At 35.2% G+C, this 15,655-nt stretch overlaps 2 protein-coding genes across 2 annotated transcripts; one reads left to right on the forward strand and one right to left on the reverse strand.

The window, feature by feature from the left end:
- Window positions 1-1,358: 1,358 nt before the first annotated feature.
- LOC144568432 (LOB domain-containing protein 42-like) lies at window positions 1,359-2,526 on the forward strand. Its single transcript, XM_078318788.1, has 2 exons — window positions 1,359-1,668; window positions 1,793-2,526. Exons 1-2 carry the CDS (start codon window positions 1,479-1,481, stop codon window positions 2,410-2,412), a joined length of 810 nt encoding a protein of 269 aa, XP_078174914.1. The 5' UTR covers window positions 1,359-1,478; the 3' UTR covers window positions 2,413-2,526.
- Window positions 2,527-6,083: 3,557 nt separating this feature from the next.
- On the reverse strand, window positions 6,084-7,877 carry LOC144568080 (uncharacterized). Its single transcript, XM_078318309.1, has 2 exons — window positions 6,674-7,877; window positions 6,084-6,353 (listed from the first exon to the last, which is right to left on the reverse strand). Exons 1-2 carry the CDS (start codon window positions 7,875-7,877, stop codon window positions 6,316-6,318), a joined length of 1,242 nt encoding a protein of 413 aa, XP_078174435.1. The 3' UTR covers window positions 6,084-6,315.
- Window positions 7,878-15,655: the final 7,778 nt, after the last annotated feature.

A 15,655-nucleotide genomic window follows, 5' to 3' on the forward strand; every position in this document is an offset into this window, starting at 1 on the left:
TTATTAGTTGTGTGTTTACATCTAAAATTTATAAGTTTTTGAGTTTATTTGATATCAAGTCAAGCAGTCAAATGTGTGAGTTTTTAAGTTAATTTTAATACATTCATTTTTTAATTTTTTTACTGCTTGATTTGATACTAAAATAACTCGAAAATATAAAAAGTTTGCATGTAAACGTATCACTCATAAAGTAAATTAGTTTGAACGGTTTGGGTTCACAATTTGAACTCGATTTGATAGATTTTGGAGTTGTTGTTATATAGACTGAAATGACACTGATGTTATATTAGCCATACTCAACTATATGTTATTGTAAATATATTTTCCTAAATTTTGTTTCATGCACACTGTTTTAGAAAGTATATATTTCTTTAATTTAAGTTACAACATTGTTATTGTAAATATATTTTCTTACCAAATTCAGCTGTCCATACAAAATGGGATTGTGTCATGATCAGTTTTGACAGAGGAACTTATGTAAAGATCCAAAGTTATTAAATTTGCACTTTCAACGTGATTATTTACTCAATTTTCAGTGGAGGCGAGGGCCTTGCCTCATGGTGTCCAAAAAAGTGTTAAATTTTGTGTTTTGTTGTGCCATTTTTATTTTTTGAAATTATAATTGCTCCCAACTATTAAAAAACATTGGTTTAATTAATGCAACAAATATAGTTATTGTAAATATATAACTTGCTAAATTTTAATTCTTATACCAAATTAAGCCTTTTATAAAATATATATATATATGATTCCGCCCCTACAAAATAGGATGGTCTCATGATCAACTGCATTAATTAGCTAGGCAGCAGCTGCAGTGGAATTAATTAAGTTGATTGTGTGATCGAATAATAAAAAACAAAAAAGTTGATTATATGAACAATATGATAGAAAGGAACTTATATAAAGGTTTGAAATTACCAAATTTGCATTTTTAATGTCACATTTTACACACAATTGAAATATTGTTTGATTTTTATATTTGTTTTGTACTAAGGAAGTCGGATTTAAACTTGCAATCGCGCGACGACGTTCAAATTTTAGTAGTTTCAAAGAGAAACTACGAGAAGGGAGTTCTTCGGTCAAAATGATTGGAACTATAGAGAAAAGGAAATTCATAAAGTTTCAGTTATTAAAATCTCAAAATTGATTCCAGGATATGTGGCAACCCGGGCGCAGCAACTGACAGCGTTCCCGGATGCATGGGCACCACACGCCGACCAAAAAAAATAGTTCATTAGTCACGAATTTATAAAACCACCTTCCACACCTCCTTTCCAAAACCGCTGGCGCTTCTCACCAAATCCATGGGAGCATCTCTCCAGCTTTATATACCCATCCCCACCTTCCCTCCTTTCTTCATCCCACATTAGCACTTGCGTATTTTAATCTCTCTCTCTTCTCTTCTTTGCAAGTTGCAGCAACCCATATTTGTATCAGACCTGTTGTGTTTTGATTCATTATAAGGGGAGGTAATTAAAATGAGGATGAGCTGCAATGGATGTAGAGTTCTGAGGAAGGGATGCAGCGATAGCTGCGTGATCAGGCCGTGCCTTCAGTGGATTCCGAACTCCGAGGCTCAGGCCAACGCCACCGTCTTTCTCGCCAAATTTTACGGCCGTGCCGGTCTTATTAATCTGATCGCTGCTGGTCCAGAGCACCACCGCCCAGGTATTAATTAACCTTTCTTCAACAAATATAGAAGTTGATTATCTATTAAACAAATAAGGTTCTCAACAAGGACTTATTGTAATTATGTTCTGATGTATGAATGAATTGTGTTTCTTTTTTACAGCTATTTTCCGGTCGTTATTATATGAGGCCTGTGGAAGGATCTTGAATCCAGTTTACGGCTCGGTTGGGTTGCTATGGTCAGGGAACTGGAAGTTGTGCCAAGCAGCTGTCGAGTCCGTCTTGAGAGGGCGCCCAATTACTGCAGCACCTGAGGCTGCCACCTCTTCAGTCCCACTACTTAAGAGCTGTGATATCCGTCATGTGGCAAAGGGTCATGATATTGCAGCTGAGCTGCACAGGGTTTCTGATAAGTCAAGGTCTAAGTTTAAGAGGGCTGGTGCAAGTCACAACAGGTCAAGTCTTGCATTGCCTGAGCAAGTAGGGTTCATGTCATGTCATTTAAGATGCGAAGCAAGCCATGAGTCCGCTAACCGAGAAAGTGATAGTCATCTCTCACTGGAGACGGTAGTGGATTCGCATGTCAGTCAGGCTGAACCGAGCGGGAAGGACGATAAAAATGGAGAGATGGGTTTGGATCTTACACTGGGTTTGGTTTTTATGACCCAGTCAAGTGAAGACGAGCGAACTGTGACGGCTGATGAGGAGAGATCTCATGGTGACGAATCGAGATCCAACACATACCCGGTGGAACTCGGTCTCACTGTGCCTGTAGCTGTGTGAAGTTGTACTTGTGTCTTTTTTGTGAAATTTAAAATTTCATATCAGAACAAATTTACAGGAGGAGCGGAAGAGAGCTTGGGAGGGAGACGGAGAGAGACAAAGAGAGTGTGTTAATTAAAAATTTAAAACCTCTGGCTGTCATCTAAAATGAAAAAAATGTTTTGACCGGTTTTGAGAAATTAATCATCCTGTAATTGAAATTTTTATCTGACATATATATTTAATTCTTCTTTATTTAATGATAGTATTATACATCTGCAATTGTATGTTCTTCCCAGTGTAAGATGTATGGCATGTTTTGGTGCACACTTAAAATGCTCAGAGATAATTTTTTTTTTGAAGGTGAGGAAGCTGACAAAATTATAACATCACAAACAATTGATTCAAGCGAACACAGAGATTTTAACATGGTATCGCCTATAGCGCACTCCACGGATCAAGACACACACACACTCTTTTTATTTCATAATTTCTTATTACAACTCACACAATTGAATGAAGTATTTCAGATTAGATAGCTGAACCTATATACACTCACACACGCATATAATCAGGAAAGAGATCACATGCATACAGGAAAGAAATCATATGCATATAATTAGGAAATAAATTTTTAGCTAGCTATATTTGGTAAATCCTTGTAAGGCAGCATAATATCTTGAATTATCTTCAAGAAATCCTTGGCTGGATCCATCTTCTTGATTTCGTCCTCTAGATTAAATGTGGCACCAACTACACGTGTCAACTTGTCATTCCAACATCCCCCCTCAAGTTGGCACGTAGATATCAACCATGCCTAGCTTGATAAGGGACTCATTAAACACCTTGCTTGATACAGCTTTCGTTAGCATGTCTGCCAACTGCTCACCTGATCTTACAAATGGAATTTTAATAATCTTTGAGTCTATTTTCTCTCGGATAAAGTGCCTATCTATTTCAATGTGCTTTGTTCTATCATGCTGTACTGGGTTATGCGAAATGTCTATTGCAGCCTGGTTGTCACAAAACAATTGCATTTCACTGGTTGGTTCAAAACCGAGTTCAGTTAGAAGTCTTCGTAACCACAATAACTCACAAATACCTTTAACCATTCCCCTAAACTCTGCTTCGGCACTAGACAAAGTTACCACATTTTGTTTCTTACTCCTCCAAGTAACTAGGTTTCCTCCCACGAATGTGAAGTAACCTGCCGTTGACTTGCGATCACTCACACTTCCTGCCCAGTCAGCATCAGTATAGCCAGCTATGTCGAGATGTCCATGTCTCTCAAACATTATCCCTCTTCCTGGAGCGCCTTTTAGGTACCTAAGAATTCTCATTACTGCCTCCATGTGTTCTTCACTCGGAGAGTGTATGAATTGGCTAACAACACTCACTGCATATGCTATGTCAGGTCTGGTATGAGATAAATAAATCAATTTTCCAACTAACCTTTGATATCTTTCTCTGTTTGCTGGACTCTGATTCGGGTCCAACCCCAACTTGTGATTTTGGATCATGGGTGTGTCAGCTGGTTTGCATTCTAGCATCCCAACCTCAGCAAGTAAGTCAAGAATGTAATTCCTTTGAGAGAGAAAAATACCTTTGCTACTTCGAGCTACCTCAATTCCGAGGAAGTATTTCAAACCACCCAAATTTTTCATTTCAAATTCTTTAGACAATTTTGTTTCTAGTAGTTCAATCTCCTCATGATCATTACCTGTAATAATCATATCATCCACATATATAATTAGTACAGTTAGTTTACCTCGATTCCTTTTGAAGAACAAAGTGTTATTGGAGTTGCTTTGGTCGTACTCATACCCCTTCATCGCGTTACAAAACCTGCCAAACCAAGCTCTCGGAGATTGTTTCAGGCCATACAAAGATCTCTCTAATTTACACACCTTTCGCTTTGTTTCAGAACATTGGTACCCAGGTGGAAGATCCATGTAAATTTCTTCTTTTAGATCACCATGTAGAAAGGCGTTCTTCACATCAAATTGGCGTAGTGGCCAATCAAAATTCGCTGCAAGAGATAAGAGAACTCGCACAGTATTTAGTTTTGCAACAGGTGAGAAAGTTTCTTGGAAATCAATTCCATAAGTCTGGGTATACCCTTTGGCAACAAGTCGTGCTTTATATCTCTCAACTTTTCCTTCCACATTGTACTTTATAGAATAAACTCATTTACACCCAACAGTCTTCTTCCCCTCGGGTAAATCCACTACCTTCCAAGTTTGGTTCTTCTCTAGTGCATCCATTTCAGTTTCCATTGCTTTTACCCATTTTGGATCTTTAATAGCTTCCTCTACCCTTTCTGGTACAACTTCGGATGAGACTTGATGTGCAAAACTTCTCAAGGGTTCAGCTAATTGATCAATTGTTGTATAATTTGCAATAGGGTAGTTTATTTCTTTGCTTGTTCCATCTTCAGGAATATTGTACCGTTTTGGTGGTTTACCTCGATTGGTTCTTGTTGGTAATATAGTTTGTATACTAGAAGTTGGGTTTTGTGAACTTACCTCATGGATACCCCCGGGAGACTCTGAGCCATGTGGTTGCGGTTCGGATTGTATTACTCCTCCATTACTCACATCCAATTCTATCCAGAAGTTGATCCCTGATTTTTTAGCATCTTCAGGCCCTTCTCTGATTGGACCCGATTCTAGGGTCGGGTTTATTGAGTTTGGATCGGCTGAGTTTGGATCAGCTGTGGCAGTCGGGTTTGCTGAATTTGGATCAGCTAAGTTCGGGTTTTCAAAACACGGGTCAGGGTTTTCTGTTGCAAAATTCGGGCTAGGGTTTTCAGTGTCAAAATTTGGTCCAGCTGTTTCAAGATTCGGTGGTTTACCTTGATTCGGGCCAGGATTTTCTGTTTCAAAATTCGGGCCGGCTAGACTACTAAACAGCAGTTCGGGTTCACTCTCCATCTCCCCCTGAACAGGAACTTGGTGTTTATTAAAATAAGGTTCATTTTCAATAAAGGTTACATCCATTGTTGTGTAAAATTTCCGGGTTGACGGGTTGTAACACTTATACCCTTTCTGGTGTGACCCAAAACCCAAGAATACACACTTTTCTGCACAGGGTTCTACTTTGGAACGAAAATTTTTTTGAACATGAACATACACCGCACACCCGAATATTTTTGGAGGCATGTTTAGAATGGAAGGAATGTTTACATGATCAGCTAGCCTTTGTAACGGAGTTTTGAATTCGTTGGTTTTTGTAGGGGCACGATTGATCAAATACACAGCAGTGGACACAGTATTATCCCAAAAAAATTGTGGTACATGGTTTTCAAACAAAAGTGATCTAGCGGTTTCAAGGATATGTCTATTTTTCCGTTCTGCAATTCTATTTTGTTGTGGTGTTCCTACACACGAGGTTTCATGCACTATTCATTTTTCTTTAAAAAAATCTTGGAGATTTCGGTTAATGTATTCCCTACCATTATCACTTCTAACCACTTTTATTTCTTTCTCAAATTGTGTTTTTACCATCTTGTAAAAAATTTGGAAAACTTTGGGTACTTCATCTTTGTATTTAAGAAGGTAAAGCAATGTCATACGGGTACAATCATCAGTAAAAAGAATGAACCATCGATAACCAAATTTGGATACAACTGGAGAAGGACCCCAAACATCAGTATGAACTAAATCAAAAGGGAAAAGACTTTTATTCAAACTAGCATGATAAGTTGCACGATGGCTCTTGGCCTTAATACAAGTTTCACAAACAAATTCTTCATTATTCAAACCCGAAAATAAAGTAGGGGATAGCTTTCTCATATACCCAAAAGAAGGATGACCTAGTCTCCTATGCCATAACCACACTTTTTCCTTCAACCTCTCAGATTCACTCCTTGCAAGGCATGTATGACCAATCTTCAAGTTATCTAAGTAATACAATCCTTCCCGCTTAGTACCACGCCCAATAGTCTCCCTCGTCAGGATATCCTGAAAGATACAAAAATCAGGAAACATTAGGACTGCAAAGTTCAATTCTTCTGTAATTTGACCAACCGATATCAGTCTAGTAGATAAAGATGGAACAAGGAGGGTATTTTTAAGAGTTAATGATGAAGAAATAGGTGCATCGCCCATTCCTTTCACCGAGTAAGATATACCATTTGCATTCAGAATTCCATTCTTCTTTGGTTCAGTAGTGTTTACAAGGTCTTTTTCTGAGAAGGTCATGTGATCGGTTGCTCCCAAGTCAATCACCCAATTTTGTAACTTTTGGACATCACAGTTATTTTCAGAAATTGAAATATTACCTTGAGCAACTTGTTTACCTGCTGTCCTAGAATTAGAACTCAAGACTAACCGGTCCGAAGGCACCGTAGTTGTGGCATGTGCTGCTCCATTGATTTGACCCGAGTCATTGGCCAGACCCGAGCTGATTTGGGTCAGTTTGGTCAGCTGATCAGACCCGAGATTGCTCCCCTTCTGGTTCGGTTCTGCTGGTCCTGTCATTACTACAGTTGCACGCCCCTTTCTACTATCATGTTTCCGATTTTTTTGGTCTTTCCACCAGTCAGGGTAACCAATCAGCTTAAAACAATTTTCTTTGGTATGTTTTGAACCCCCACAATGAGTACAACCATACTTTGTTTGAGTTCTTTCTTGGTTTGGTCCAGGTTTAGTAAAAGTTAAATTTACCTCAGACGGCTTATACCCACGAGACACTAAGGCCATTGGATTGTTTCCCACTTCATCTCCCTTCATCATCACTACTTGGTGCATTTCCTCCCTTCGAACCCGCGCAAAGGCTTGCTCAACAGTAGGGAATGGATTCATCTGAAGCACATCTGCTCGCACGTTGTCGAGGCGATCATCAAGCCCGTCTAAAAAGATGTATACTCTATTTTCTTGGATATAAGAGTTAAACCTTTCTATGTCGCTGGTATGCTCCATTGGATTCAGGCGTCGAAAGTCAATTTCTCGCCAAAGAGTTTGCAACTTGCTGTAATATTCTTCAACCGGCCTACCCTCTTGCTTGAGCCGTGCAACCCTCTTGTTTAAGTCATACACTAGAGATGCATCATTGCCGTCGAAAAATATCGTGGCTATGGCGTCCCACACATCTTTTGCAGTCGGAAAGCGGATGAAGTTGTCTATTAGCCTCAAATCAAGTGAGTTAATTAGCCAGCCCTTCACAATTGAGTCATCGATACTCCATTTCCGAAACAGGGGATCTGCCAGCAATGGTTGACCAGGGGTCCCTGTGATGTGCCTCAATTTATCCCTTCCTTTGAGGTGCATTTCGACCACCTGGGACCACAACCCATAATTGGAACCATCTAGTTTCACGGAAATCGGTGGTGTAGATCCTTCAGTTGATGGTGTGGTGCTAGGAGATGATTGTTGTTGGAGGAGGAGTTGGGTTATTTTTTCGAGGAGAAGAGCAGTATTAGAAGCCTCTCCTACTTCAGAGGTCTTGGAAGGTTTTCCAAAATTTTCAGGAGGTGTCTCTGCCATTATTCTCAATGACAAGGATGTAGTGTACTGCTAGAGGTTTTAGCAAAGGATGTAATATGCTGCTAGAGATTTCGGCAAAGGGAGCAAAGGTAGATAACAGGTTTGGGCCTAGGATCGTTGCTCTGATACCATGACAAAATTATAACATCACAGACAATTGATTCAAGCGAACACAGAGATTTTAACGTGGTATCGCCTATAGCGCACTCCACGGATCAAGACACACACACACTCTTTTTATTTCATAATTTCTTATTACAACTCACACAATTGAATGAATTATTTCAGATTAGATAGCTGAACCTATATACACTCACACACGCATATAATCAGGAAAGAGATCACATGCATACAGGAAAGAAATCATATGCATATAATTAGGAAATAAATTTTTAGCTAGCTATATTTGGTAAATCCTTGTAAGGCAGCATAATATCTTGAATTATCTTCAAGAAATCCTTGGCTGGATCCACCTTCTTGATTTCGTCCTCTAGATTAAATGTGGCACCAACTACACGTGTCAACTTGTCATTCCAACAGAAGCAATCTTCTTGACAATTCATTGATATACGAAAATTATTTACATTGTTTTGAATTACACTCCAAAATCTCAGTGGGCTCCCCCCCTCATGAATTTTCATAAGTTTGTACGCCATTTTGTATTCTCCATCGCTGTTATACCGACTAAGTCTGGTACCGACTTGCTTTTCCCCGTGAACAACCTCCTGTTGCGTTCTCGCCATAAGGCCCAGCATCCTGACAGTACCAGCCCAAACGGTGTCCCAGAACCTAATAGCCGGTTTGTCAAGGCCCTTCCTAATGCTCAGAGATAATTAAAATGAAGTATAAACACATATAGTTGTTCTTTACATGGTGTGGCTGTGGCATTACCATGATTATATTGTCTACTTTATTGTCATAGAAGAACAAATAAATTTGGCTTTCCTAAAGCAGAAACCCTTGCTTCTTTCTCAAACATGACGAATTACATAAGGATAAATAAAAAAGAAGTAAATTGCAAATGGCCAATTTTTGACTAATTAATTACTCCACAGTTCTAATTTTTGACGATCTAAGTTCTTAATAATGTTATATTATATCAAAGAAATATAATGAGACTTGTTGTAGTAGTTTATTTTCAATAAAAATGATGCTACTGTGTTCTCACATTTGGGAGAGACAGAATCTAACCACATGTATATGTGTATATGTGTATATGTGTGTGTGAGTACACACACATGAACAAACATATATTAGCCTTTGCCAAGGCCTCAAAATGCGTGCACCAATTGTATATTCCTTGGATCTACTCATCTACATATATGTCAAAAATATTGCGAATGACTTATTTTCATTACTTTTGTTCTGTCAAGTCCAAACAAACAAACTGAGTTAATATGCTCATTGCAATGTCATATTTTTGTTAAGAATTGAAGTTCTTCTAAATTTTAATTTACGTATCAAAGATTTAAATATATAGTGCGTGGAGGATCGATTCATAGAGGTAAGCAGTTGTCATAGCTAATAGCAGATAATGGATATTTAACTGGTAAATCGGTTCATAGCGAAAATATTTTTTCTTGCTATTTTTTATATTTTGTAAGCAATAAAATCCAATACAAAAATAACTAAAATTAATTGCAACCTCATGTTGCAATACCAATTTAAATTATTTTCCATATATCGAAATAAAAATTAAGTAAATCAAGATTGTCTAATAGTGATTACGACAAAAATCTCCAGCTTACAGTAAAAATATAAGTTTTTAACCATGCATGTTTTATAAATAGTCATTGTCACAATAAAAACATTAAATGGAAAAAATAAAACATGATTTTAGTATTAAAAATTAAAACTGGAGAAGTTTTTTAAACCCACTAACTTAGCGAAAAAATCACTGTTTCCACTAAAATAACCACTATTGTCCGATAAAAATATGCTGCTATTGATGAAAAAAAAAAGCTAAATCAGCATAGCGTTTATCATATAGCTAGTCCTGCTGAAACTAAAAACTGCTATTTAAAATCTGCTGTAATACCAAGAACCACATGAAAAATCTGTTATATGTATAGCGTTTATCATATAGTACAGCGGCACGATCCCGACTATGTACTTAGAGACGGAGGTTTAATTCTCATGAAAAACATCTAAAAAAATAATGGATGTACTGGTTCTTTAATAAGAAATACTATAATACCGAAGAAGAGAGACCGAGTAATTAGGGGAAAGCAGCAGTTGAATTAATTCTATATATGTATACAAAACACAAAAGAGACCGAGTAACAGCTAGCTGCACTCCATATACTGCATGCGGTAATGGACTAATACACAGGATTTAAGAACATATATATTATAATCTTATTTGAAAACTTCTTAGTATGAATAGCAGTTAACTGTGCTGTTTGCAGATTTGGCGCTAGTTCAGTACATAATTGTTTGCTCTCTATACATATATGTATCGGGTAATATTTATAATTCAAGTCTTTGAGTTCGTTATACTACATATCGATTCATAATACAAAGGTAAATTATATTTTTTTCATGCTCTCTTTATCACGCACGCTAACACTGACACTCCAATTAATCACTAAGAACAACATACATTTAAATAACGGCATAGGGGTTGCTGCTATCACAATCTGGAAGACAAACTACTATGAGTATATATCATCTTTTTTTTCTTGCAATTTTGTAATTTTTTACCTATATAGCTTCTCAAATAACGGTTGGTAAATAGTACAAATATATCAGTTATTGGGCTCTATAAGCGCTTAAAATCAGTTATCATTTTGTTAGAATGAGATGAATATTGCTATTCAAACACCATCAACAATTTTATAAGAGAAAACATGATGTTCTAACATAATATCTTCACAAAAGCATCCAACTATAGAAAAATCTCTCTGCTCACTACACCGATACTGGTATGACCTTAAAACCTTAACGAATTCAATACACCAGTGGCTCAGCTAGATGAGCTTCAGTGGTGTCAATACTTATTAGACATTACCACTGAAGAAATAAAACTTTTGGTTATGTCATTGGTCCAAAATCCAAATATGCATGGAAGAAAAGAAGGAAAAAAAAAAAAAAAAAATCAATACTAACTAGAGATTAATTTCATTATATCATCCTTCAGATAGGAAGGAATAAAATCCAAATATGTCATTGGTCCAAAATCCAAATATTTTTTTAAAATATTTTGCTGAATTATTTGTTTGTTAAAAATTTAGATTCTAAAATTAATTTACGAGATATAAATAATCTTATGCGATATGGACTGATAGCACACAATAGTGATGCTGCTATCCGCTTCAGAAAAAAATGGACGGCCGTCAAGAACCTGTTATCTGCATATGCTGATTTTTTATATATATTAAAAAAAATATATAAATTTAAAAAACTAACCAAACCTCGCGTTCATTTCGAAAACTACCCAAACTGGAAAAAAAAATTCCGGTAAATGGATATTAAAACCGGAATAATTTTTTCCAGTTTTAGGATTTTTTTTTCTTTTTTTTTAGGAAAAAATATTTTTTAGGAATTTTTTTTTTCGGATTCTTTTTTTCCATTTTTTTTTATAATTTATTTATTTCTTGTATTGAAGTATTACAAATATTTAATATATTTTTTAAAAAATAGATGTCATACTATATAATTTGATTTATTCGAAAGACAGCTACAAATAATCTGGATCAACATTTTTCATGCCGGATTTGAAAATAATTTGAAAATACCGTTCGTTGAATGCCTACCGTTGAACGAAAACTTAAATTGAATTTTTGAGGCACTAAACGACATTTTTTTTGAAATTCTAATGCTCCGGATGCCTCTCACGATGCCTGGGGTTAGCCCTCGGGCAAAATTTGGATCCGTCTCGTTCTCCCCTTTCCGAAAAGTGGTCATACGCGCAAATTCGACTTTCCTAGCCCAAGTTATGGTCGTTTAAAGTTTTTTTGAAAGCTGACATTTGAAAATTCATAACTAACTGTAGAAAAATTCAAATAAATTGAAATTTGTGTTAATTCTGTATATTTTTGAATGATCTACATGCTGGTGTAATCACTTTTGCATTTTGATCCTTATATCAGTCCAGATTTGCTGATTTACCAGCAGATGTCAAATTTGATATATATACACATATGATACATATATTATATATGAGGAGGGTTCCAATGCCTCATTTTTTTTATACCTCATATTTTATATCTTTATTTTCTTCATATTCAAAGTCTAAATTGTCGATCCGAACCATTCAACATAATATCCATACTAAAATATGGTTAGAGATGAAATTTTATAATTTTTGAATTTTTTTTTTACTATTTTTTAAGATGGGTAGAAAATCATTGTTTTTTGAACGGTTCAAAAACAGTGATTTTTTACCTATCTTAAAAAATAGCAAAAAAATTCCAAAAAATATAAAATTTCATCTCCATGCATATTTTAGTATAAATAATTTGTTGAACGATTCAGATCGACAATTTGGACTTTGAAAACGAAAATATAAAATATGAGGTATGATGAGATATGAAAAAAATGAGGCATTGGAAGCCTCCTCAATATATATACATATATTATATTATATATACATATTTTATATTTTATATATATATATATACATATACATACATACACACATATAGAGGAGGGTTCAAATGCATCCAAATTTTTGTACACCCAAATGCACCCTATCTTTCAAATCTTTTTTCTCCGTTTTCAAAGTCCGAATAGTCAATCCGAACCGTTAGATGCAATCTATATATTAAGATGTGCTTGGAGACCAAATTTTATATTTTTTGAAATTTTTTTACTATTTATTAAGCCACTTTGAAAATCGCTGATTTTACATTTTCTGGACTATTGGATCAGCGATTTTCAAAGTGGTTTAATAAATAGTAAAAAAATTCCAAAAAATGTAAAATTTGGTCCCCAAGCACATCTTAATATATAGATCACAGCTAACGGTTCGGATTGACTATTCGGACTTTGAAAACGGAGAAAAAAGATTTGAAAGATAGAGTGCATTTGAACCCTCCTCATACATATATTATATTATATATACATATTTTATATTATATAGAGGTTGGTTAAGATCAAAGTGGTAGTTCATGAGCTTTGGTGCTACCAATTCATTTTTTAATTTTTAAAGTTCAAAACGTCAATCCGAATCATTCAAGTTGTTCTCCATATTAAATTGTGCTTGGAGACCAAATTTAATATTTTTCTGAATTTTTTTACTATTTATTATGCCACTTTGAAAACAGCTGATCCAACAGTGGCTTCTGATTTTGCTGTTTTGTTAAGCCACCGTTGGATCAGTGATTTTCAAAGTGGCTTAACAAATAGTAAAAAAAATTCAGAAAAATGTAAAATTTGGTCTCCAAGCACAATTTAATATGGAGAACAACTTGAACGGTTCGGATCGACGTTTTGAACTTTGAAAATTGAAAAACGAATTGGTAGCACCAAAGCTCAGGAACTACCACTTTGATCTTAGTCAACCTCATATTATATATATATATATATATATATATATAGAGTTAGGCTGGGGTGCTATGGATAGCATAGTGGCCTCTATGCTATGGCTCAATATTCGAGTTTTCAAAATCCAAACGGTCGATCCGAACCGTTCATCTTATTCTCCATATTAATATATGCTTGGAGACCAAATTTTATAATTTTATGAATTTTTTTACTATTTATTAAGCCACTTTGAAAATCGCTAATCCAACGGTTTTACTGTTTTGTGCAGCCACCGTTGGATCAACAATTTTGTAAAATACTTAATAAATAGTAAAAAAATTCAGAAAAATGTAAAATTTGGTCTCCAAGCAGATATTAATATGGAGAATAAGATGAACGGTTCGGATCGACCGTTTGGATTTTGAAAACTCGAATATTGAGCCGTAGCATAGAGGCCACTATGCTATCCATAGCACCCCAGCCTAACTCTATATATATATATATATATATATAGAGAGAGAGAGAGAGAGAGAGAGAGATAGGCTAATGTGCATTCGAATGTATATGGTCTGAAGTGCTTACGGTCCAAATTTGATTTTTCAAAATCCAAACGGTCAATCTGAACTGTTCATCTTGTTCTCCATATTAATATGTGCTTGGAGACCAAATTTTATATTTTTCTGAATTTTTTTACTATTTATTAAGCCACTTTGAAAATCACTAATCCAACGGTTTTACTGTTTTGTGCAGCCACCGTTGGATCAACAATTTTGTAAAATACTTAATAAATAGTAAAAAAATTCAGAAAAATGTAAAATTTGGTCTCCAAGCAGATATTAATATGGAGAATAAGATGAACGGTTCGGATCGACCGTTTGGATTTTGAAAACTCGAATATTGAGCCGTAGCATAGAGGCCACTATGCTATCCATAGCACCCCAGCCTAACTCTCTATATATATATATATATATATATATATATATAGAGAGAGAGAGAGAGAGAGAGATAGGCTAATGTGCATTCGAATGTATATGGTCTGAAGTGCTTACGGTCCAAATTTGATTTTTCAAAATCCAAACGGTCAATCTGAACCGTTCATCTTGTTCTCCATATTAATATGTGCTTGGAGACCAAATTTTATATTTTTCTGAATTTTTTTACTATTTATTAAGCCACTTTGAAAATCACTAATCCAACGGTTTTACTGTTTTGTGCAGCTACCGTTGGATCAACAATTTTGTAAAATACTTAATAAATAGTAAAAAAATTCAGAAAAATGTAAAATTTGGTCTCCAAGCACATATTAATATGGAGAACAAGATGAATGGTTCAGATCGACCGTTTGGATTTTGAAAAATCAAATTTGGACCGTAAGCACTTCGGACCATATACATTCGAATGCACATTAGCCTATCTCATGTATATATATATATACAGAGATGGGCTATGGTGCATTGCAATGCATAGGCCATGATGTGCATTGGACCATAAATCACTGATTCAAAGTCTAAATGACCGATCCAAACCGTTCATCTTGTTCTCCATATTAATATGTGCTTGGAGACAAAATTTTATATTTTTTGGAATTTTTTTACTATTTATTAAGCCACTTTGAAAATCGCTGATCCAACGGTGACTGTTTGGAACAGTAAAATCAGAAGCCACCGTTGGATCAGCGATTTTCAAAGTGGCTTAATAAATAGTAAAAAAATTTCAAAAAATATAAAATTTGGTCTCCAAGCACATATTAATATGGAGAACAAGATGAACGGTTTGGATCGGTCATTTAGACTTTGAATCGGTGATTTATGGTCCAATGCACACCATGGCCTATGCATTGCAATGCACCATAGCCCATCTTTATATATACATACATACATACATACATATACATATATTATATTATATATACATAGAGGAGGGTTCCAATGCCTCATTTTTTTCATACCTCATCATACCTCATATTTTATATTTTCATTTTCAAAGTCCAAATTGTCGATCCGAACCGTTCAACAAAATATTTATACTAAAATATGTATGGAGATGAAATTTTATATTTTTTGGAATTTTTTTGCTATTTTTTAAGATAGGTACAAAATCACTGTTTTTGAACCGTTCAAAAAACAGTGATTTTCTACCCATCTTAAAAAATAGTAAAAAAATTTCAAAAATTATAAAATTTCATTCCTAACCATATTTTAGTATGGATATCATGTTGAACGGTTCGGATCGACAATTTAGACTTTGAATATGAAGAAATGAAAATGAAAATATAAAATATGAGGTATAAAAAAAAATGAGGCATTGGAACC

The sequence above is a fragment of the Carex rostrata genome, chromosome 17 (genome assembly GCF_964058835.1).
Source record: "Carex rostrata chromosome 17, lpCarRost1.2, whole genome shotgun sequence".
Taxonomy (NCBI): domain Eukaryota; kingdom Viridiplantae; phylum Streptophyta; class Magnoliopsida; order Poales; family Cyperaceae; genus Carex; species Carex rostrata.